This window comes from Sinohyriopsis cumingii, chromosome 11 (assembly GCF_028554795.1).
Source record: "Sinohyriopsis cumingii isolate HCF-2022 chromosome 11, ASM2855479v2, whole genome shotgun sequence".
Lineage (NCBI taxonomy): Eukaryota > Metazoa > Mollusca > Bivalvia > Unionida > Unionidae > Sinohyriopsis > Sinohyriopsis cumingii.
In genome coordinates, this window is record NC_142971.1 from 93,968,551 (window position 1) to 93,995,383 (window position 26,833).

At 36.9% G+C, this 26,833-nt stretch overlaps 1 protein-coding gene across 1 annotated transcript in view; it reads left to right on the forward strand.

Annotated features, from left to right (window-relative positions):
* LOC149789023 (haloacid dehalogenase-like hydrolase domain-containing 5) overlaps nucleotides 1-18,190 on the forward strand; it is a 44,350-nt gene extending 26,160 nt beyond the window's left edge. Inside the window, exons 7-8 of the mRNA XM_089975185.1 lie at nucleotides 3,037-3,176; nucleotides 7,684-18,190. Of these exons, the coding sequence (XP_089831311.1) occupies nucleotides 3,037-3,176; nucleotides 7,684-8,089 (546 nt within the window). The 3' untranslated portion in view covers nucleotides 8,090-18,190. The remainder of the gene's footprint in view (nucleotides 1-3,036; nucleotides 3,177-7,683) is intronic.
* Nucleotides 18,191-26,833: the final 8,643 nt, after the last annotated feature.

The window sequence follows — 26,833 nt, forward strand, 5'->3', positions numbered from 1 at the left end:
TATACATGAGTATCGTCAGCATCCAATTGGTGAGACACTGGATGTTGATCTATGACACTTGAGAATGACCAAGTGTATAGAATGAAGAGACTGGGGCAGGCAACCGAGCCTTCTGTTCCCTGCATGGATCTGTTCCAGGCATGATCTGTTCCAAACATGGATCTGATCCAGGCATAATCACTGCCATCTCACCTCTGTCAGTGTGGGTTCAGAGTCTTGGATTCAGCTAATATGGTTATGTGAAAAAGCTTGTCATTAACTTCACATGGGTTGGTGTTTCTTTCCAGGGTTTTCCTGGATTCTTTCTCCATCATTATTAACCTATCTTGAGCTGAAAAATGGTTTTAAACCTTACAACAACAGCATTAATCACCTACCTTTGGGCACACCAATAGATAATCTGCCCTTTTGTGGATGACATGGCAAACATGGTCAGTATTATTATTAAGTTTGGATTGGATCAGATCTTTGCTGTAAAGAGAAGCATGATCTGTTCCTAGCATGGTTCTCATCCAAACATGATCTGTTCCAAACATGGATCTGATCTAAGCATGATCTGATCCAAACATGATGTGTTCCAAACATGGATCTGATCCAGGCATGATCTGTTCCTAGCATGGATCTGATCCAAACACGATCTGTTTATAGCATGAACATGATCCAGGCATATGTTCCAAACATGGATCTAATCCAGACATGATCTGTTCCAAACATAGATCTTGTCCAGTCAAAATTGAATGATATTGACCATGTTTTGACCTGGTTTGAAAACAACAAAATGTCCAGTAATGAAAACTGATTCAGAATGCATGATAATAGTTACAAAGCAGAAGCTTTTAAACTTCATAACTAAGAGCTAAAGCTCTTTGTTAAATCTACTGAAATAGTGTTGACATTGAAAACCTCTTAGCATATATTATGATAAATATATGTTGATTTAGAATGGAATCAACATAATATATAGTTATTCAAGTCCTTAAATTCAGGAATCATTGCTAAGTCACGTAAAGAAGTATCTGTCCAATGCCACGTTACATGATGAAGTAGCTAAGTCGCATAAATAAGTAGTTGGCCCTTGCTAAATCACATCATGAAATATCAGCCACATGCTAAGGGGGCGCTCACCAATTAATATGTACTTTAGAGAGAGTGACGTATGTATGGTGAAGTAGTTTGCATTTAAAACATGCATAGTGGAGAGAATGTTGGCATACCTATATCCTACAATAACGTAATGTGGATGATATTTCTTTGGATATTGTACTTTTGGAAATTTTACATGATTTAAGCACACTGCTAACTAAAATGACTGCTCCCTTGTGTTAAAAAATCAGCCTGAATTAGTCTAAAGTACACTATACATAGCAGCTATTAAAATAGGGAAAATGAATTTTGCCAGACTAGACAATACCACCTTCTGAAAGTGCAATGAATGAATTACCAAATATATAAAATGTAAAAAAAAAGTTATCGGCTCTTTTTATACAATTTACCTCTTAAGTTCAGGAAGTGAAAATGACCAAGTAGAGCTAGCACTGTTTTGAAAGGTGTACATTTGAAGTAAGGCCAAGCTGTATACTCTATAACCCATAGTACACGCATCAATCATACACCAAAATAAAGGGAATTAAAGGTTCTTTTAATTATACTTAAGATATACATCTTTTTTAAATAGCCATTATAACCAGTGAGGAAAGCCAGGGAAATTCTTTTTCTTTAAAATCCTAACCCTATGGAAAATACGAAACTGTAGAGCACCACCTAAGTCACATCATGAAGTTTCAACCCCATGCCAAGTCACATCCAGAAGTATCAGCTCCATGCTAAGTCACATCAAGAAGTATCTGCCCCATGCTAAATCACATCAGGAAGTATCAGCCCCATCATAAGTCACATCAAAAAGTATCTGCCCCATGCTAAGTCACATGAAGTATCTGCCCCATGACACCAGAGTATTGCTGTTCAGCTGCTACATTTTGGCAGTTTTCGGCTATTGTGCCCCTGTTTGGGGTAACTGTTAGAAACCAGTTCACAGAGCATACTGACTATAAAATAGAGCTGCAGCGATAATTCTCAGTGCTTCATGGTAACATTTATTGTGTTCACTTTTCACAATTTAAAAAGATGAAAATTCAGGACAGTCATCTAGCTAAAAGCATCATTTCTAAATAAACACCTTAACAGAGCAGCCCATGAGTACTTAAAAATGTGGGTTTTTTTCTGTGTGAAAAAGTTTATACATAGCACAGTATAGAATAAGGTTGATAACAAAGTTAACAAACTCCTTACATATCAGTCAAGTTGATCTGACATATCCAGATCTAATTAAATTGGCCACATATTCATATAATTCCAATTGTGAACAAATCAACTTCTTACAAAAAATATTTGAGATTGACTTCAGCTGAACTTGTTTAACATCCATCTTCAGCATGTTTATGGATATATTCATTTGGAAGATAAACATGGAAAATATAAATTATATTCATTTAATTTTTGGTCTGAATCCATAGACAATTTACTTAATTAGATTTTGATGACCATGTTCACAGTGTTCTACATAGGCCTTCCAAAAATACTATTTAATTAGATTTTTATGGTGAAGTTCACAGTGTTTTACCCAAGACCCCCAAAATACTATTTAACTAGATTTTGATGACCAAGTTCACAGTTTTCTACTCAAGACCCGCAAAATACTATTTAACTAGATTTTGATGACCAAGTTCAGTTTTCTACTCAAGACCCTCAAAATAATATTTAACTAGATTTTGATTGAGTTTAACATGTTTTCATTGCTGCTTGATGTTGAATGAGGGTGTCAATAAATACCAATGTTGAGAGAAAAATGGGAGATGGATTTGATACCTTTATTGACATCAACAAATATTATAATCCTATCTTAAAATATTCAATGAATATTCAAATAGGAAAAATTTGATATCGCTTATTTATGACTCAGATGTTGTGCTGTGTAGATCACTGTTATGCATTTTCTTTTTGGTATATACTGAGTTTAAGTATGCATTATTCCAACAGAAAATCTCTGGTAGAGAGTTGAGGTACACAGGCCTGGTGGGAAAACCCAGTGAACTGACATATCATCATGTTGACTATCTTCTAGACCAGCAGGCCAAGAATATGGGCACTGAGCAACTCAAAACCATTTACAGTGTTGGGTGAGCACCTCTTATTTTTTCCACTTCCTGTATCTGTATGTATCAGATAAAACAGTATTTCATGGCATGTAGAGGTATTTTTAGCAACCATATGTTCAAAATTATGTTTTATACTTCCAGAAGTGTGAAAGCTGTAATTGAATTGGTGAATAAAAAGGCCAGCATACATGACTGGTGCTGGTGACATCTACCTATTAATAAGTAGATCTCAGTTTTAATCAAATTGAACAAAGTGCAAAATCACTATTTTAATTTGACCGCAAATTTATTCTTCAAATATGTTAACTGATTATAATACCTTAGGAGAACTACTACTACCTTGCAAATCCAGCCCTACAAGACTAAAAAGCTAAAAGCTAGCTGTCCACCTGGGTGGCAGTTAGAGTGATCTCCCCTTGATACAGGGGTTTGTGACAATCCTGCAAATACTTCTTCTATTTGTGCCATGTAGCAGACTCTCTACAGAGAGGCATTGCAATTCACATACAAGTATTTGAAAATCTTCTACCATAATGCAAGTTGGAAGATAAGGGAAGTGTACTCCATCTAAAACTTTCCAACATTTTTTCTTTCTTTGAGAACAAAGTTTTTGTCATTCATTGTCATCACTTTGCCATCACCACTCACTTAGGTGCCCTTGGTATGTACCTGCATTGGGTCGCTAATGCATCCTCATACATTGCTACAGCTATTTTTAAACATGTGCAGGTTTATAGAAAACTTTTATAATAGTGCTGTATAATTTTTACTATGGTAAGATACATACAGGTAAGTTTTCTATAATATCTAGTCTTAGCATCCACTTTGTAGTTATATATCTGACACTTTATTGATTTTACCTGTATAATACTGCCATTTGTCATGTCTTACATATACCACTGATGTTATGGCATCCTCGTTGTAAATATCAATAGTGATGCTTCGGAGCAGTTTTATGTGTATGTATTAGGGGTACTATAAAAAACTCAGTTACATTGTTGTATAATTTCCGCCATGGTTGAATGCATACAAGTAAGTTGAATTTTTACAGGTAAATTGTCTTAGTGTGAGCTCTGCACATAACAATCTGGTTCATAAAGCAGGATGCTCTGTTTTGTCTTACACATTCAGATCATGAGCAATACCAGTGTACGCTTTGTCAACATTGTAAGCATTGGACTGACAACTGCTCTACACGTGAAGCTTGCCCTAGTTGCCAATCAACAAATACATACGAGACTTGCATATTATAAGTAGAAATTCAATGGGCTGTAGTACTTGGTGTACTAAAGGGATAGGCACATAAGCATACATTGAGGGACAAAGACATCATTAGTTTGCATGCAGATGATTCAGTGGGGAATGACTGACTTCTCCTTGGTTATCATGCTCTGCTCTTCATCAGCCACAAAGAGACCCAATCTATCACAGTCAGTGACAGCTCCAACTCCATCACTGAGGCATCTTGACAAAATATGATGCTCCACTTTTCATCAGCCACACAGAGACCCAATCTATCATAGTCAGTGACAGCTCCAACTCCATCACTGAGGCATCTTGACAAAATATGATGCTCCACTTTTCATCAGCCACAAAGAAACCCAATCTATCACAGTCAGTGACAGCTCCAACTCCATCACTGAGGCATCTTGAGAAAATATGATGCTCCACTTTTCATCAGCCACAAAGAGACCCAATCTATCACAGTCAGTGACAGCTCCAACTCCATCACTGAGGCATCTTGAGAAAATATGATGCTCCACTTTTCATCAGCCACAAAGAAACCCAATCTATCACAGTCAGTGACAGCTCCAACTCCATCACTGAGGCATCTTGACAAAATATGATGCTCCACTCTTCATCAGCCACAAAGAAACCCAAGCTATCACAGTCAGTGACCCAGGGAAGCCTATAGGTTTAATCCTTACAAGGAACCATCGCAGCTAGAGAGACCTTCACTGTCGGGGGTATATTTAATGCAACAGTAGATATCACTGTCCTAGGTCACCTGTTTATAAGGTCATTACAATGATAATGTTGTCCCAACGATGGCTGAAACTTTGCACCTTGGAACAAACAATCTATTTTAGTTCCCGTCTCTGGAATGGGACAACCTCAATTAGCTTATGCCAGGTGGTCCCTTGAACCTTCAGGTTGACAATTTGTGTGGATGTGAGCACAATGAGCTGGGGTGCACATCTACCACCATTCCAAGAGGAAAATGACTCACTCAGATTTGTCTGTTGCATATCAATATCCTAGAGATGAAAGCCATATCGAAAGCATTCTATTGGTAGTTAGAGAATCTACATGTAAGGGCATTATCAATCTGTAAATCTCCACTGATGTGAATTATCTCAGAAGGCGAAAGGGAATTAAATCCTCAGACCTTTGTGTTCTTATTTGAAATTTTGAAACTGTTGTCTTCAATGACAAATCCATGGACAATTCATCGTATTTCAGGTGGGCTACAGGTATTAGCAGACTTGCTGTTCCAGAAAAATCACTTACAGTAGAACCTCTCTTGAAAGGCCACCTCTTCTGTCAAAAAATAATGGTGTCTCAAGACATGTGGTCTCTCATGACAGGTCATAACACAGTATGATTAATAAATCTGTAAATTGAGAACCCAGTCTCTCAAGACAGATGGTCTTTAGTAGCAGTGGTCTCAAGATGGTTGCTTCAGCCCTTGGTTTCAATTTGCATAATGTCCCAACTGGGATCAACCACTAGAGGATCTATTGGCAACAAGGGGATTGCAAAATTCCCAACATTTGTCTCACCAGCACTGGATCTGATGGCCTGGGCAGTCAACACTCTGTCCTAAGATTGGAACAGTTTGGATCCTAATTGTTCCACTCAAGTAAGACATTCATGGATCATTGACTTTGTTCCATATAGCTGCACTGAAATCCACAGGAAAAAGATGGCAGGTGTTCCATCCCAATTCCTGTTGAACCTGCATGTCAGAATCATATTAAACAAGCCCTCTCAAACAAACAGTTCTCTCAGCAACTGGTGGAGAAAGTCACTAAAGCGAGACAGCCCTGCACCAGAAGTGGACACAGGAAAAGGCAAGTACACAATGGTGAGAACATGAACACATTGTTCCACTGATCACATCAGTACCTAACTTCCTATTTTAGCTCTTTGATGAGAAACATTTAGCACCAGTCCCATTACACAATCGCCATCACAGTAAGTAGTTATCAAAGATAGGATATCAAACAAAACCTCGCCTTTCTGCTGTTAGTTTTGAGTTGACATATCCAAATGCATTGGTGCCCAAAGTTAATATATCATGGGTGCTAACCTGGCTGAATAAGATATTTTTTTAATCGTTCTAAGTGGCTTCATTCATCCAGCTCTCATAGAAAATGTCTGCTTCCTACTTGCCCAAGTGATAGCCTGCAAAATTAGAGACACTAGCTTTATCAGTGGACCTGAACAACTTGCAATTCCACTAGGATGGGACAGTATAACTCATGATGGCTCCTGCTTGAACAGGCTCCTCTGTTCAGGGGGAATCAGACTTTTGTAGTGAAATTTATCCCCCTGCTCAGGACAGTTAATCTTAATGTCATCAACAGGATCCATTACAAACTCTGAAATGATACTTAAAAGTAATTGAGCCAGTGCATTGAGGGAGATCACCCTTCTTATACCTCAGAGTGGGAAGGAACAACATATCAGCACAGATACCTTCATCTTGGATAAAATTGGCTATTTCATTCCACATATCAGAAATAATCCCATATCAAATGAATTTGCTCTGCATTTTGGCTCACAAAGTTAGATTATATTTGAATGAAACTTACCTAACCAACATTATCCATGTCATGGATGGAGATCCAAATCCACTTTCACCAGCTTCTCCCTCAGAGATCTTTCATCCCAAAATGTTCAGCGTGACCTGGTAAGACCAACAGATTACCTTTCTGGGTCATTTGGCAGCTTCATATGGATCTGGCTTCACAATTAATGCTGGATTTGCAAGTGGAAAAAAATGTTGCCCTTTTGAAGCCACTCTCTGACAGATGGAGTCTTTTGTCTAGTTGGGTTATCTGAAAGCTGTCTCACATACATTAGGTGAACTGAAATGGCCTCAGCAGGGTAAGGGAATATAAGACCCTCCATTTCTTACCTATTCTCCAAAGGTATTATTATCGGGTCACATATTTGAAGAAGCCAATTTTTGGTTCATAAAAATTGTTTCTTTAATAATATTTGCCTGATTGTAATCACATAACACACTCCCAGCCCGAGTCCCCAGTTACATCCATATGGAGAGCTTGCTTACCACTCCAGTAGTAAGTGAAGTATATATACACAGGATTTGGCAACAAGCCCTATACCAAGGGTAGATCACTCTTGCTGCCACTTAGGTGGGCAAATAACCTTTAGTTAAGAAGTTTTAGCCTAGGAGAGCTGGATTTGCAAAGTATAGCTAGTTTTCTTATGGTACTATGATTGGGTAAGCATTATTGAAGAAACATTTTACTTGAAAAAAATTGTTGTCTCTTTCCAGTGATAATCCTGGATCAGATATATATGGTGCCAATCTGTATGATAGATATCTAAAGAAGAAGGCACGAAGTCTGAGCAAAATTGTGAAACAGAAAGCCTTGCAGAGCAGTGGCCTTTCAATGAGTGAAGTGGAGTCTGAATCACATGAGATAGATGTTACTATGCCTGTAGATGAACAACCCAATGAGGAAGTTGATGAGAATTATGCACAGAGCTGTGAGTCAATCCTCGTGTGTACTGGTGTATATTGCTCCTCACGGGACTATGTGACATATGGATCAAAGTGTGCATCAAATCACAACCACCGAGACTTTGTACTAGATCCAGAGCTGACACAACCCAAATATGTTGTGCCAAATGTCTTAGAAGCTGTCAATTTGGTATTTGACAAAGAAAAATTTAAATGATGATAGCTTTGAAATAGGTGTTAAAATAGATTTTTATGTCATATTTCCTAGATCTTTGTTGTTATGTTTAACATGTCGTTCAAGATATTTGTTCCAAATCATGTCACATGTTCTTCATTAATGTCAGCTTTTTTTTATTGATCTGAAGTTAAATTCGAGAACTTGACTTGTGTTATAAGATAAAAGAAACAGATCTGTCTTATGTTGCTGTAGTTATCATCTAACTTTTCGTTAACTTTAAAAGAAAATGAGAAATCAGTAAAGACAGCAGAATGATTTTCTAAAACTCAGTTATTGGAATTTTTGGTTCATTATAAACCAAGATTTTTCCTCCATATTGTCAGTAGAGTCATGAAATGATACAATACAGAATAATCAATCTTTTTACAGAAAAATATATGGTGAAATTTCACATTTAGCTGTTTAGTTTGTTGAAATATTGTGGTCATTGTGCTGGACAGATTTGTGTAGAACGAGCAAAGAAAATCTGTATTCTGCATATCTTTGTATCAGCAGAACTGTTTTGTTTTTTTTGTTTTGTACCCCACCATAGTAGCATATGGTGTTCACCATGTTGGCCTGTACTTCTTTATGCACATCCATTTATACATTTTCTATCACACTATCGTTAAGATTTTAATTAGGGTCATTTCGGGCAATGTGGTGTGACATCCTTGTTACATTAATACATTTCTAGTTTTTTTTTTTAAATATATATTTATAGGACACAATAGAAGCAACCTTGTTTAGAAACAGGAAAACAATTTTCATTAGCTTGAGTTTGTACTGTGGAAAAGTTGCCCTGAGCGGTAACTAGTTTGGGAGATGGGCAGTGGTTCAGATATTGTATAACGGGGATTTAGATGATAGAACTTTATCCAATACAAGCATGCATTTACTGGTAAGTGTGATGTGGTGGACAACAGATTTGATAGCTCAAGATCCTTTTTAATTGTTTGGATGGGAAAAGTTAGTCCACTCAGACCTATTTTGCACATCGTGAGTAGTACCCTCCAAGGTATATAAATCGAGCAGGTTTCAACTTGGTTCATACAGAAATATCAAAGAATCTAAGCTAAATAAAAAAGCTTAACATTATTACCACCAATGACAATTCCATTGGAAAAGTGATCTCTGTATCTTAACTGTTTTGCAAGTGAAATAAAATTTAATTATGGCATTTTATATTATATTGGAAATAATAAAAACATGAATTTTCACGGCATCTTACTTTGAATAACTGTGTTCTAAAATCATGGTACAAGAAAAATTACTAGTAGTCCTCTGTTGCACAAAACTTTGGACCATTTCAGTATTAATCAGTGAGGGGTTTCAGAAGATACATTTTGACTGCACCACCTATAGTTTTACTCAGGCTAATAAAGCTCAAAGTATTTAGAACAGTCTCAACTATTCACACCATCCATATTTCTTTAAACTACCATATATACTTACTGTTAGCTATGCAAATGGTTAAAGATGACAAACACAAGTGTGCATATTCTTCAAAATTTGTTACATCAATCGGTTGATGTTCGTGTTTTATTAACGGCATGGTTTCTGTCTCAGGCAGTTCATAAAAATAGCACAAAAGCTACCAAAAGACCTGGAAGAAAAACTGAATCATTCAGAAGTTCATCATCCAACACAGAAAGAAATGCTCATTCAAGACTATCACAGATCAGAAGTATGTTTGAGATGGCGATGACCTTTGACTTTCTGAACATCAAAATAGCCAATGCTGTTGGTGAGAAAACTATTCTGATAGAATCAACCAGTCATGAAAAAACACATTTCCTGGTTGTTTTGGCCAGTTTTATATGAGGATTCAGAGCTTCTTCCTGTCAATATTTTTAAAAAGTAGACCCTGTTGAAAAGCATGAAATTTCCTGTTGGTGTCATCATTCATGCACATCAAAAGAGATGGATGGATGAAAATGGAACAGCTGAATGGTTGGAGAAAGTCTGAAAATGAGACCAGGTACACTTCTTAAAAAAACTTCAATGCTTGTCTGGGACATGTTTTGAGCACACAAGATCAAAAAGGCTGTAAAGAAAAGGAAAAATACATGGTTGTACTACCTGGAGGTTTAACATCAGTTTTACAACCTTCTGATGTCTGCCTAAACAAGCCATTTAAAGACAGGTTATGAAAGATGTGGTCTGACTGGGTTTGTTGAAGTGCAGTGAAGCTGATGAAAGGCAGAAATTTCATGAGGCCAGATATAAGCATGGTCACCAAGAGATGACTCTGATGCCATCTACGATGGCAGCACGCCCATATTGGAAGCTGATTTTCATAAACTATTTGTTAATTCAGATACTGAGACAGATTTTGAGCAATTCCAAGTGAACAAATTTTTATAACTCATAAGTTTATTATTTAAATTAAGACTTAACATTTAAGACTAACATCTTTAGTTTTGTGTTTGGCTTTCAAGATATAAATTAATGCTCATACTTTCTTTTTTGTTAGGCTTGAAGATCGTATTTTATTTTAACAATGTGATTGCCTAAATAAATGCATTTAGAACTTACTTTGTGCATCTTGTAATGTCGTCTCGGACTTATGGGTCAGCTAATGCAAGTGTTATGCACTTTTTAATGTTTTTACTTATTCAGTTTTGGAGGGTCAGCTTATACGCGAAGTGGCTTATTAGCAAGTATATACAGTGTCTTTTGACATACACTCCCCCCCAGTGTGGTACAGCCCTAAGCATAACTTTGCTCATCTTCCAATGTTGAGAATTAGAAAAAGTGTCATCAGGAATACAGCTAAAATGTTGAGACAAGTTTCAGTAAGGATGACAGAGAGTGAAATTATTTCATTATGTTACCACTTGCACTGCCCTTATCTCAAGCAAAATATTTTATTTCATTGAAAATAAATAAAACTCAGGGAAAGACAAATATTATTCAAAGTGTTAGGAACAATGATCCTGTATTGACAGCTTTCACACAAAAATGATAGATTAAGGCAGGCTGTGCTAGAAATACATGAATGTAAGCTACTAGCATGATAATCATCAGGACTAGCATGATAATCATCAGGACTAGCATGATAATCATCAGGACTGGCACAAGTTATGTGTAGGCAGTATTCTTGCACAGGAAGCCATTTTCTGAGGGGTGTCAAATTAGAAAAAATGGTACAAATTATTAAGGGGGCCCCGAGTGGCCGAGTGGTCTAAAGCGCTCTTCGTTACGGATCACTGCCATCTCACCTCTGTCTGCGGCGGTTCGAGTCTAAGATTCAGCCAATATGGGCATGTGAGAAAGCTTGCCAGTAGCTTCTCGTGGGTCGGTGGTTCTTTCCGGGGTTTTCCGGGTTCTTCCTCCACCATTAATACTGGCCGCCATGTATAGCCTATCGTGCTGAAAAATGGCGTTAAACCCCACAACAACAACAACAACAAATTATCAAAGGAAATAAAGTGAAACAAAAACTTTTCTTTTTCTTAAAATGAAAATCTTTTTATTTGTCATAGCATTCTTGTCATTTATTTTGATGGTATCAGTTTTGCACAGGGCTCTGTATCGCCTCGCACTGGCCCTGATGATCATAAATGTTTGTCTAGCACTGATTTTTTGCCCTATTTTTGAAGTGGAAAAGAATAATTAAACTGTAATGCTTTTTAGTATTCATCCTAGTTATTACATTTTTTATATATAATTACACAATGTTTCTTTGCATTATCAAAAGGAACTCTGACATTTTTTGTAAAGAATGGTACTTGAATGTAAAAATGATATATTTAAAGATTAAAGGCATAAGTTATTGATTACACCACACTGTAGTAGAGAGAGAGAGAGAGAGAGAATGTGTGTGTATTTAATGGCACCTCAACAGATGCCATGGCTGGTCGAGTTGTCTAAGGCACATGCATGTACAGATCACTCACATATCTCTTCTCTATCTATATGGATTTTAGTCTTTGCTCAACCGACATTGTTTGAAAGCTTGCCATTAGCTTCCTGGGGGGGTCAGTGAGCTGACATGTATATAGTCTATAATGCACTGGAAAATGGCTATATGGTACTGATAAAATACGAAGTTTATCAAATGTAAAAAAAATGAAGATTCGCATAAAAAATGCTGTATCATTGAAATAGTGAGTTTTATGCATATTCAGATGGAGATGGGTTTTATGACACTGAAGCACAAGTGGATAATTATATTTAACTTCTGTGTAACACAAGTGGATAATTATATTTAATTTATGTGTAACACAAGTGGATAATTATGTTTATGTGTAACACAAGTGGATAATTATAATTAATGTATGTGTAACACAAGTAGGATATTATATTTAATGTGGCTGGAACATAAGTTATAATTTCTTAAGTTCCCTATCTGTTAAAAAATTAAAATAGATACATGTATCTATATCTAATACATAAGCTAAGGTCACAAACTGACATAATGTTTTTATCCTTAGATTTCTGTTGTCTTTCAAAAACTGTTATCCTTAAATATCAGCTAGTAAAGAATAAATATATCTGCCTCTCTTGTTACTATTGGTAACTATCAAAGTTAGTATTTCTCATTATATGTATCCCCAGTCAACATTATTTGTGGTTGAACCTCATTATTTGCATGTAAATCACTGGAGTTACTGAAGTACTGGAAGCATATCATTTTTTCTTTACTTAGTCTCTTTGTTCTTTTCTACCTGAATGGTTGATTTTCTCTTAATTTTCATGAAGTGAATATCAAGCTGTTTAGAAAGAATCTAATAACTTGCTGTGTAAACAATGTTATGTATTTTATTATTGTACCACTGAAGCACAAACTGAACATAAATAGCAATGATAGTAAGAACATTCACGCACTTTATTTTTTGCAGTTAGTGAATTTATTAAATTTAGCAACCTTAATCTGCACTCATGGCTTGACAAGGTTTTTCTTTTTTCAGATTTCAAAAACTAAAAACAAAATAGTATGGAGACATGCTGTTTACTGCTGATTTCTTACATTTCTGCTTTGAATACTTTCCCCAGGCACAATTATTTTCAGACATAAACTCTGACATTCTGCATGTCTCCAATCTGACCCTCTGAAGAGAAGAAAATCTTTATTTTCCCATGTATATGATCATATATACAATGGCATTAACTCTAAACCCTCATGATGGTCCAACCTCCACCCATCAAATATAAGGCTTACAGTATCTACCTCAACTGTTATAACACTGGCTGCTGACCAATTTAGTTGCCTGGCCAGCTGTTCCTATTTACTAGCAACCAGAAGGCCACCACATCAGTGAGCTGTGCCACATAATGGCTAGCTGTTCATATATGTATGAAAAGTCTTAAAGGGATCTGTTCAACCAGTCCATCCACTTTGGCATGTGTTAATCGGGTCAGCTGCAGGCCGCCTGTAGCCTGCCAATGAGCAACTGTCCAGCTGAATGCTAATCTGGCCATCCAGCATACTTTCCTGCTACCCTTTGCCAGATAATGGCTGGATGCTCGATTGAGTGGAATTTTACAGGGATCTGTCAAGCCAGTCCATCCACTCTGGCATATGTTTCATCTGTTCGTCTGCCATGCTGACTGTCCAGCCAGCACTTATTGACTGTCCAGTTGAATACCAAGTTAGCTATGCATGACACTTTCCAGCCACCCTTTCAGTTAAGTTTCACGGCTTACTGAATGGGTAAATGTTGTGCTATGCACTCCCTCATCAATGCTGCCAGGTATCATCTGTTCACAGAGAGAGAAGCAGTGTCCAAAGATAACCCCTATATTGAGTGCAGGGCTAACCTCAACCAGTTGGCTTACACAAACTCCACCACAGACCATATGGAATTAAACTGTAAGGCAGCCATTGAAGAGATTTACAGGATTTTACCACCTTCAGAGTGTCCTGTTTGCAAGCCCATCCTATAGGATTAAGGTTTCAATAGACATGGAAGATGAAGGTGTACATCCTCCTCTCTAATGTCCACCCCCTGCACAAGAATCAAAGAATTGTTTTAATCTTATGTCAGACAAGATACAGGACCCAGGGAATGCAAGGGCCTTTTCTCAGAATGCTAGATATCAACATTGTTCTCATCCTGTTGGTACCACACACTATTGGACATATACAGTACCAGCTTGCTGAGGTTGGACATAATCATCGTAAACTATGTTAACCTAACCCTGGTGTTAAATAATGTGGATCTAGAGGCATTCCACTCCACTTCCAAGTTACAGTGGAAGATAGTGGTCACCCATTTACTTCTAGATATGGCATAGCATACAATCATGCTGGAAAATTGGGCAATGATCATTTGTTGGAGTCCATGGCATATGTTGTCATGGTAATTAACAGAGCTGTGACTTATGCCATGATGTCTTAAGAGAATTCAGATCTGGTGAGATGAGACACTTACCTTCACTGAATTCCTTGACTCTGCAATCAGCTTTTTTGGCACACCATTTCTGTTTGGCAACAGAACTGAGGATGTACACAAGCAGGCAGCATGTGAGCTATTACTAACTGCTTTGTGGACAGGGTATTAATAAGAGCCTGTATGTATCACACCCAGTGCTCTTTCATCCTGCTGTCAAAAATTTTGAACATGTTCCTAACATATACTGATTCAAAGAAATTATATAATCCTCTTATTTGATATAATAATTGCTGCATATCATTATAGAAATACATACATTGTGTACCTTCTTTATGATATTTTCTTTTGAATCATCTGCCATATTATTTCACCCAATAACTACTTCCGTTTTCAGTCTTGTTTTTGTGTGTGTGCCATATAAGGACATTGCATCCTTATTTGAAATGTAAACAGATCATAGTAAATATAGTATGCACTGAATAACATATGATAGAATATCCAAATATGGCATAGCACACCTTATATAGAAAATGAATTACTGTGAGAATCTTGTGTGTTCTCTGTCATGGCAGACAAAGTATGTTTAGTGTAAACATACCAATATAATTTACCGGATGTAGGTTTAATAACGCTGTCATTAGCCATCATTAGCCAGACTTCCTGAAAAACATAACTCTGCTTAGTATTAGATTTTAATACAGTCATCTTTTTGTCTTTGACAATAGGTTTATTTGCTCCATTGCAAGGTAGAGGATCACTTCATAGCCTCAACCACATTGAGGCTATGACATTTTAGGTAATGATAGCTACCTGTCAAACTTCCCTTGCCATCTTTTCAATCATTTAGGCCACACAAGTTTCAACCATGATGGAGCGATCATCAGCAAAAAAGAGAGATGGCTAAATACTACCCAAAAGAGAGATGGCTAAATACTTCCCAAAAAAGAGATGGCTAAATACTACCCAAAAGAGAGATGGCTAAATACTACCCAGGAGAGATGGCTAAATGCTACTCAAGAGATGGCTAAATACTACCCAAAAGAGAGATGGCTACCCAAAAGCAATAGTTTCAGTCAAATTTCAGGCAACAGCGGGCCCTGCAATTTAGGGGGCAATTTAACAGAGTAGATATTAAGGTTTCTCCTTCCCCCAGCCTCCTACCAACTGCCAAATACTTGCTACCCCACCATGCTCCAAGTGATTTTGCCAGACTCTTTCATTTTGGGTAGCATATAATCAATCTTTTCCCACAAAACAAATGGATGATCTGAGTTGATTCATAGGGGTTTGGGGATTATTTTTTTTCCGCTCTAATTTTGTCTTTATCTTAATGATATAAATTCCATCTGATCCAAATAAGGCAGAAATTTTGCAGAAATGAGTTAGTCTTTGCACTGAAGTGCTGCTTAAAATGCTCAGAGAAGGGTCATGGGGTCCAACGGCATCTCTCTTTATCTTGGTAATCATTGAAATAGAGGATATGACCCCTCAAGCACTAGCATTGTGTTCAAAGTGGGTAATTCATGTAGCATGCTTTGAAGTCATACAGATATACCAGATGGAAATGTCACCTTTTAAGAGCATTCTATGCAAGCCTTGTATTTGAATGCAGCATGTCAATCTGAGACATTACTGAAGCTGTTTAGTGGTATGCGCAATCATCTTAAGTTACTATCTCAGACATTCATTGTCACATAGACAAGAATTTAATCTAGTCATCCAGTGGCTGTGGAACAACCACCCCACAGGTTGTTTGTGCTGCCTTCATGTTAGGAGAATGGTTTATCCTTCATAAAGGAATTCCAGCTATTTATTCCTTGAAGGTAGAGGTTTCATGCTCATGCATATTCTTCTCCTGTTACCCATTCTCCTTATTGTGATTGAGGAATGTAATCAACAGAGGAAGTAAAAACTAATTTAAATTATGTTTCTTCAAGAATACTTGCCGTATCACATTACTGTTAAATTTGTACACCCCTCCCCACAAATGTATAAATGTCCAGTTTACAGTTCTGTCTTTGTGCATCTCTCTCTTATACATACATACATATATATATATATATATATATATATATATATATATATATATATATATATATATATATATATATATATATATATACATACAAGAGAGAGATCGATCAAACTTTAATTTTACTGTGAGGGCTTAATTGAAGAAGCATTATTTTGTCAGTTTTAATAGCAGTGGTTAAAATATGCAGTCAGTGATAGTCCATAGTATGAATGATTCATAAAAAGTATATCAAGCACGGCCAGTTTTAGTTTGTTGTTGCAATCTAGAGTTGTATAAAGAAATTAGTTTTTGTGTGTGTTCAGTTCTGTTTTGCCAATTTTTTTCAGGTATAATTTATCTGTTCAGGTCTACAACCTGCAAGTAACATTTTAATGTTTCAAAATCTAGTTAGTTTGATTTGTTTGACAGATAATTTATCAAATATTATGTGCAACTCTTTATTTATACATTAAACCAATATTTTTTGAATGTTAAGTACAGTACTTTCTCATTATAACACTGTCCATGGGAGCCATAGAGTATATTGCCTTATAGTGAGATGGCATTATCATGAAGTACATATAATGTTATTAGGACTTGATGAAATGGGATCCATGAACATGCCTGCCTTATAATAGAAACCATTTTATAATGAGGGGCATTATATTGAGGTAGTGTTGTATTTAAGTGATACATAATTAAATTATTGACTAAAATCCTCCCATGATAAGACCATCCCCTTCTTGAATTCTTGGTACATTTTCTATACAAAGGCTTGTACCATATGTACTTATACATTTAGTCCAATCGCAAATAACAAAGATCCTGATCTGTCATATATTGCACCTGCAGGTCAGGGTCTATTTTGTTCTAATGATTACTCCTAACAGACTGCATAGAACCAGATCTTCCAGCATGTTAGGCAACAGTAGTTCTGGGTCTGTACAGTTTTCAGTTGGACTTGACTTGCAAGAGAGTATATATGACACCAATGACAAACTCTCCATCAACATTTTTTAAAACTGTTTGGGAGTATCATGGCAGAAATATTGTACTACCGTAACTAGTGCAATTTAATTTTCTATTATATGATCATCAGTTTATATTGATCCAATTTTTTATATTAGTTTACTCGTATGAATCTCAGCTAACTTACATTTTTTGAATTTGAACAATTATAATGATGCGGGCTTGCACATATGTAGCCATTTAAATTAACACATTAGGAGTTTATATTGTTGAATTTTGATTGTAAATGCATCCAGGTATAGTAAGATCATTGTAAAATTAAGCTTTCAAATAACCTGTTACCAGAATATACCTAGCACCATAGATATTACTATACAATGTTGGCACATACTCTTCCTTGTTTGTTCAAAAGTTTCTTGTCTCAAGCCTATACCATGATACAATCAGTCTCTTATATGAATTCCAGGCTTAGTGATGTCCCAACCCAAATATCCTTTTCAAAAAATATTTTTTTTTAAAAAGCAGTTTCAAAAATGGTAAGCCCACTACCAGTAACATTTTTATATGGTTTACTGTCTGGATTTCTAATAGGAGAAGATTGTATTATTATTTACATGAACTGATTGATGATTTAAGAAAGTTTTGTGCCCTTGTTATTTATATGCACTTGACCAATGTTTCTTCTTTTTTTGCCATGTATTATTCTGTTTGAAAATAGAGCCTTTATTAAAAATTTTATTTCCATGAGTGGTCAAGAACCATCCTTGAAATACATAATGTGTTATTACTCTTTTAATTTTAATATCCCATTCAGTTGTTACTTATATTTATTAGATGTTTCTATAACACATTCTTGTTGTTGTTGTTGTTATAGGGTTTAACGCCATTTTTCAGCACACGATAGCCTATACATGGTGGCCAGTATTAATGGTGGAGGAAGAACCCGGAAAGAACCACCGTCCCATGAGAAGCTACTGGCAAGCTTTCTCACATACCCACATTGGCTGAATCTGAGACTCGAACCCATGCAGACAGAGGTGAGATGGCAGTGATCCGTAACGGAGAGCGCTTTTATAACACATTGTAATTATCAGGTCCTTCTTGAGGATTGAAAGGGAGAAAGTCATAATATATACTAATATGAAGGACCACTACTTTGGGAGACTACCTGTCTTGAGAGACCAGGCATCATATTCATCAAAATCCTCAACCCAAGTGCCTGCTGAGACTCAAATTTTGATTATTTGGAGTCCATTATGCTTTGCTCTGTTTTCATTAAACTAATTTCCATGTGTAAATCTGTTACGTTGTCCATTCACAATGCACTGGGATACAGCCACTACCTCACAAACACAGTCCTCCAAAAACTTGTCAAAAACAAAGATGCTAAAACTCAAATGCCACATAAGTGGAAGTCAGATGAGTGATCTCCCCTTGAACATAAGGACTAACAGAAGATCCCATCCTTACTTGTGCCAGGAAACACTTTCTTTGGAGACCTTGTAAAACTGTTTGCTCATTGTGCCTTTGCATATATGGAATGACTGAAAGGAGCTTCTTATACAGGAAAGTATGCACCAGCTATATTTCTTTTTCATTCTCCACTAAAACAGAGACAAGTTTTCCAATTTCAGTCTAAGTATTTGACCTGGTATATAAATACTGTCTAGTAACTGACTCTTACTAATCACAGGTATGAACACAATGGGCAAGGCTGTTATATGAGGTGCATTTGGGGTCATACCTGCAACATATGTACACAACAGAGCAAAAGATTGAGTCACACCACTGTATAAATGGACACCATCTGTATTGCTGCCAGTGTCATCTCAGTTAACAGACTCCTCAGCTGTAACATGTCTTCTGAGCAGAACCTATTGCAATATTACCATCTTGGACCTGTGGTCCATCTGTACCAGGAATGGACTTTAGTATTACATATGGATAGGCTACAGTCAACATCATCTCCGACACAGCCTCAACATACGCCAGGAAGGACTTGGTACGTTGATCAATATCTGGTCTTAACTTGTCCTGGCATAATTAATGATAGCTCTTGACATCCTTAATTATTAGCCTTAGCACTGGCTGTATTTTGGACTTCAGGAATTCCCTGCATACTATCGAAGAGTGAATGATCTCCATCTCCAACATGCCTTCAGCACTGGCTCCAGCTATGTTACCTCAGGCACCAGATTTGACAATGATCCAGTCCCAGATGACCCCTCTACCATTCTGGGATCATTGATGATTCGTGGAAACCTGGACAGGTTTGGCACGAACCCTGGATATGTCACAACTGGCAGTGAAATAATTAATCAGCATACATGTATTGACATACCAATACTTCGTCCATATTGATGCCCACATCAATAGAAGAGATGAAGAATCAATAAAAACAACTCTTACCCAATACAAATTACTTTAATCTTTCTTGTTAATAATTATTACTTGTTTGCCTTTTTATTCTTTATTCTTTAAATTGAAAATTCATGTCACAGGCATGTACACTTATTTCTGTCAGTTAAAAAACACACTAGTGATAACTACTCATCTTCTACTGATTAACACAAGGTGACTGAATTGCTTGGTTTGAAACATACCACACCCAGCCAATTCTATGTCAGTTATTTTAAACTGGCAGCAAACTCAGTCACTGATAAGATATCAACAAAAAGGAGACATTTCAGACATGTTCCTCGTGTAATAATCAAAACTTGACTAGCAATATAACAACCACTTTTACGCTAAGCTTATACGTTGTTTGCTTCCTTACTTTATTTAGATTGAATTTGAAGGACACATTTCTGATGTTTCATACAGTGAAATGTTACATCCAGTTCTGATTGGTGGTTATTGTTTGTTTGAGTCCAGGGTAAAATAATAACTACCAATCAGAACTAACTGTAGCTTGTTCATCATGTGATATACTGAAAGCAATGTATCAAAGGTCAATCCAAATGGCTACAAAGCAACAAATAAGCTTCACACAAAAGTGGCCATAAAATGATCAGTAAAGTACTTAAGTCATACATGGAGAACATGTTTGGGATGTGTTCTTTTATGTTATTGTTGTTATAGGGTTTAATGCCATTTTTCAGCACAAGATAGGCTATACATGGCGGCCAGTATTAATGGTGGAGGAAGAACCCGGGAAAACCCCAGAAAGAACCACCAACCCACGAGAAGCTACCGGCAAGCTTTCTCACATATCCACATTGGCCAAGCCCGAGACTTGAACCTATGCAGACAGAGGTGAGATGGCAGTGATGCATGATGGAGAGCGCTTTAGACCACTCTGCCACTTGGGCCCCCCCTTTTATGTTGAGATATATATATATAATCATCAACTGAAAATGATGGATAAAATAAACATTAGCCCAGAATTGGCAAGGGAGCCAGTTCCAATCCATACGAGTTATAGTCACTTTGTCTTAATTTGTAGAAGGGAAGAACAGCATTCGATATTTTCCTTTTTCACTGGCAGAAACGAGTGGATGTGGCTGTGTCAGCTGTTTTGCATCTGCAGTAAATACACTGTGATCATTTGGTTGTTGAGTATCATAACCCACATCCTTGGACTTAATAAGATTTTCCATGCAGGAGGGAATTGTATTATTTGTTCTGTTTTGAAGATAACACCATACTGCTTTCCAAATTTAAGTAATTACATAAAATAATATGTTTTTTAAAACAGTCAAGCAGTGCAAAACATTGAGTCCTGCATCAGATCATATGGAGCAGCCTGAAACTGCCTAAGAGGTTTAATTAAAATCACTGACAGTATACAGGTAGTCAGTTTGAAAGTATTTGTTTCTTTATCTTTTAAAGCATGAGAACTGGATTTGAACAGATGATAAGTCTATGTACATCGATAATCTGCATAATGGAAATATGTCAGCACATAAAATGGCACCACCCTACCAGTGACAGAACAAGATATGCTTCCACTCAATAGCATGCCTTCAGATCATCTTGATAGCGTCTTCTGTTCTTGTAAAAAATCGTGTCTCGGCCAAGGAATTTTTTCATGCATTGAGTCTTCTCAGATCAGCAGTGGATCTCATCATTTTTTGAGTACCCTTATTTAAGACCACTGCATATGATTCTCCTGTCCTAGTGGTGACTGAAATTTTGCCAACTGGATCAAGCAATCCCATTTTTGGGATACATGAGGTTCCATCTCAGTTCATGAGAGAATTTCATTGTTTAGAGTGGCTATTCCATTGCAAATTTATCCTTCATGAAGTGAACTCTGCATGGCAAGTAGGCATTCCATCCTCCAGTCCTCATTTTGGGAAGTCAGTGAGGTGGGGACCCTAAGTAGGAGCATCTGTTGAACATTGTCTCCTGGAGATAAAGGCCATTGTGAATTGTTTCAGTCATGTAACTTCACTGTGGCATATTAGATCAGAAGGCAAGGGGGAACCAATCCCCAGCTCTCATCTGTTTGGGATTTTCTCAGATGGTGTCATCCTCGACAAATCTACATCCAGCTATGCTGCATTCTGGGCAGACTTGACATCTTAACAGACTCATCCCACTGGAGGAGTTTATTTCAAACTGAATGTCTTTTCAACCCTCAGAATTCAAATGAATCTTCATCCACAGAGATTAACCCCTTGTGAATTTATCAGTGATGAAGTTGAATACATTGCTGGCCACCTTTGTCTCTTTTGTCCTTGATCCAAAAGCCTAAGCAATTGATGTCTTTTCCATGAACTGGAATGGTTTAGTTGCATACTCCTTTCATCAAACCCTCTAATGCAAAAAGTCTTGCAGAAAGTGAGGGAATCAGAGTGCCCTTCATGCCTAATTGCACCTTCAAGTGGGAGAAATCATGGATACAGTAGATGATGTGCTAACCAGTGGAAAATTGCATGACAATTTTGTTCTATCCTCACCTACCCAAGCAACTGTGACTGCAGGTATTTCATCAAACATGGAATTGTTGAACCAGCACAGCTAGTTCATATAAAGCAAACTCTTGGAGGAAAACAGTTCTCAAATAAAGTCATGGACAGAATTGCTCCGGCAAGAAGGCCCACCACTCTGAAAGTATACAAAAGGAAGTAGAAAGTTTTCTTATAGAGACACAAGTGTAAACACCATACCTCATTAAAAAAAAAACTCAGCACCTCAAACAGCTTTCTCCTTTCACTCTTTAAAGTGAAATTAGCCCCCCAATCAATACACAAGGCTTCATTCCACAATCTCAGACAAGTATACCTGCCATATTCAGCGATGAGGAGGGGGTTTGAGGCCCCCCCCAGGGGGTGTGCATGTGTCTGTGTGTGATGTTAAGTGATGTTGTCCAATTGAGGATAAGCTAACTTTGCATATAATCCTATAGGAAATGTCTTGTTCAGAGCATTTCATAAAAGAAAAGAATAGTTGCAGACTTGGTATTGTCGGTGGTTCTTTCCGGGGTTTTCCCTGGATCTTCCTCCACCATTAATACTGGCCACCATGTATAGCCTATTGTGTGCTAAAAAATGGCGTTAAACCCTACAACAGCAAAAATCATTATTGTTCTTCACTACACTTGCTAGAGAGTGGATGGTATTGGAGTTCAAACTTCTCTGCTGGAGTCATAGTAAGTGCTGGTCAGAACCAAATTGTTCTGAATCATCACAAAGTCAGCATTGTGGAAACTGTATCCGATGCAGTCTGGACACGATATATGCTTGTCTCTATCAAAAAATGAATACATCTCACATTTGGGACTCACCATTTCATTGGGAGAAGATGGGTGGGGACACATACTATTTTCAAGTTTAACAGGGGCTTCACAGTTAATCCTTTATATTACTAGGGTTGCTTTTATTTCTGATTTGCAACTGGCTACAACCATAATCCCCAAAGACGGGGTTAAATTTAAGAAGGACAGATGCATGTCATCTTTGTTTGTATCCGTCAAAGCCATGACTTTGTTGTATTTGCAACTGGCAGTTGGGGACATTTCATAAATGGTAGAATTACAAAAAATTTATGTCACCTCTGAAACTGAAATTTTCCATGGCAGGGTCAGAACTATCAGGAGACATTTGGAATGATTCTCTTCCTCCAATGAGTATGTCCTTGCACGTATCATATTATATGGGAAAGATGTCACCATCTTATCAGCATGCATTGCCAAAATACTTCTGTACTGAGGGCTACAAAAGGTGGTTTTAGGACATTCTGGACTGCTTAATAACTATAATAATGATCTGGTACAGTTGGCTGGGTCAGTATGGCCAACCGACTTGGCTGGTTAGACTGCTGCGCTTGCGCACATTGAACAGTTATTATGGTTGTTGTTGGGTTGGTTGTAAAATTGGAAGGAAGGCAGGTCAGTCCAGGTAGCACAATACATCGTTGTTAATTGTACAAATGATTGATGTTTGAAAACGGCACAGACTGCAAATATATTACTGTGGTCAGCTTGTTGGCTGAATGGGTTGGTCAGCAGCTGGATAGGTAAATAATTCACCATAATAATAATATTGACCTAATTTGTCAGCAAAATAAACACTCCCAAATGTATGGCTTTGTTCCCTAAATCATGTCGGGGCAGGGATGGACTTGTACACAGTGTGTTGGCTAGATTTGTACAACACAACTTCATTGTATTCATTTGTCAACATTCTGCAATATGTCCTCCAGTTGAAGCAATTTAAGATGCAGAGGGGGAGGCATATTCCCTGATAAAGTAGATAAGAGAGAGTTTCTAAACTTATAATATCTTGAACATTAGATTTGGTTTGAGTACTTTTTAACTTTGCACTTGAGCTGTTTTGAAGAACCTTGGACCATTTGTCTTTTGTCCACAAAGAGTACACCTGCCAGGCTTTGGATGATTCACATTTGTCTTCCTGAATCTTAAAATGCCTGCATGTTTATGGTAATAACAATGTTGTTGCTGACTATCTGAAAATACAAAGAACACAACACTCTAGCTGTAAATACAATGGCTATCAAAAGTAAAAATATTAATGTATAATGACAGAATTGATTGGGTGAAAGACCCTTAGATGTGCATGTTGTCATTAGAAGAGAACATAAAAAAGAACATGAGACAATATCCGGGTGGCAAGTTCAATGTGGGTAGATGGGAAAGCTTGCCAGTAGCTTCTCGTGGGTCGGTGGTTCTTCCCTGAGTCTTCCAGGGTTTTTCCTCCACCATTTATACTGGCCACCATGCATAGCCTATCTTGTGCTGAAAAATGGCGTTAAACCCAACAACAACAACAACAAGCAAGTTCAAAGACTGACTATCTGCTGCGTGGAAAAATGTGCTGATGTATACAATGACTGCATTCAGAGACAGAAACACCCAGAGATGTACATGTGGTCATCATAAGAATACATCAAATAGATACATTTACCTAGTATAACAAGTTTCCTAGTATAACCAATTAAGTGGTGCATGTGACTTCAAAATCAAGATACATCAAGACTTGGACAAAATGCTATTTGCACATTTAGATAAGTATTTTGGGTTAAATGGCAAGTTGATAAAGATTGTAATGAGATTGAGAAGAGTGCTAATGTTGCTAGAACTTAAGGTCAGATGGGACAGTAGCCAAGTGCAAGAAAGTGTGTGATGCCTGGCCTAGTTTTTGGAATACGGTCTTTTTCCTTGGATTCACAAAATTATGTATCACGCAGAAGCTATATGTTAGTGGTGTAAAGATTGTAGAAAATTAAACTCGGTGGCAATGACTGGATTTTCTGGGAGGGGAGTGCAACTTTTCCTGTGGACCTTGTATATTTACGAAAATAGGAGTCCTAGACTCCTAGTTTTAATATCCTCATGAGACCTCTGGTAGGCATATAACCAGAGTAAAAAAGGTGAACAATATGCATTTTGTATAGTTTGCAATTCCAACCTCAAAATATTTCTGACATGGAGAGAAAAACGATGTTGAAATGCATTGGAAGAATTCCATTAATATAACTAGTGATAAAATTACTTGGTGAGTGACAAAAATGACACTTTACAAACCCAGTCTCCCACTTTAAATGACCAACAGGCCAACTTTAATTACCATAAAAGTTGGCATGTATGCATGTCATGAAGTAGTCACAAATTGGAACAAAATATCTGAAATTTCACTAATCTGCACAAAAGGTTGTATACCGTATACAGTATGATTGATTCACTTACTGTACCACCAAAATAGGTGTTGGATGGTTAAGGGGGCGCTCACCTTATTATGTACTTTTGAGAGAGTGACATATGTAAGGTGAAGTTGTTCGCATTTAAAACATGCACAATGGAGAGAATGTTGGCATACCTCTATGCTATATTAATGTAATGTGGATGATATTTCTTTGGATATTGTACTTTTGGAAATTATACATGATTTAAGTACACTGCTAACTAAAATGAATGCTCCCTTGTACTAAAAAAATCAGCCTTTAATTAGTCTGAAGTACACTATCCATAGCAGCTATTAAAATAGGGAAAATGAATTTTGCCAGACTAGACAATACCAGCTTCTGAAAGTAAAATGAATAAATTACTAAATATATAAAATGTAAAAAAACGTTATCGGCTCTATTTTATACAACTTACCTCTGAAGTTCAGAAAGTGAAAATGGCCAAGTAGAGCTCACACTTTTTTGAAAGGTGCACATCTGGAATAAGGCCAAGCTGTATACTCTATAACCCATATTACACCCATCAATCATACATCAAAATAAAGGGAATTAAAGGTTCTTTGAATTATACTCAAGTTATACGAGGTCTTTTTTTAAATAGCCAGTATAACCAGTGAGGAAAGCTAGGTAAATTTTTCTTTACAATTCTAACCCTTTGCAAAATACAAAACTGTAGAGCGCCACCTTAAAGCAAATATAAAAATGTATGGAATTATTTTTTTAATTTTCTTATAATTATGTATGATGTTCTGAATAAAATGGTATATTCATATTGATGTTAAGCATGAAAATAAGCTATTATGCTCGTTTTGCTCTTGCTTACATAATTTGCCATGAGGCATGTTTGTGTGAGTAGTGACCATAATTATGGGGAAATTAGAAGTCTTAGAATGTAGGAATAGAGTCAACCTAAATTTAAAACTGTTGCAATAAGTAAAATAAATATATAGTGAAAATGTTTTTTTTCAATTGTTTGCAATGAAATAATAAATGATGAGGAAACGAATTCGCTTCTTCTATATTAAACAGTAGGCAAATATTTTACACTTTGACCTTTGAACCTTATGAACCTGATCTGTTCCATCCCTTTTCAAACTGAAAAATTCATTTTTGATAACTCAGAAATACTTCTGGCTAGTTTCATCTTCCTGTCATTCAGCTTAACATTGGTTGCTATGTTTACAAAATGTAATGTGCATTTTTAAAATAGCTCACTTGTTATCATAAAGGGGGGGGGGGGGGCTCGATTTGTTGGAGACTCTGGCACTAATA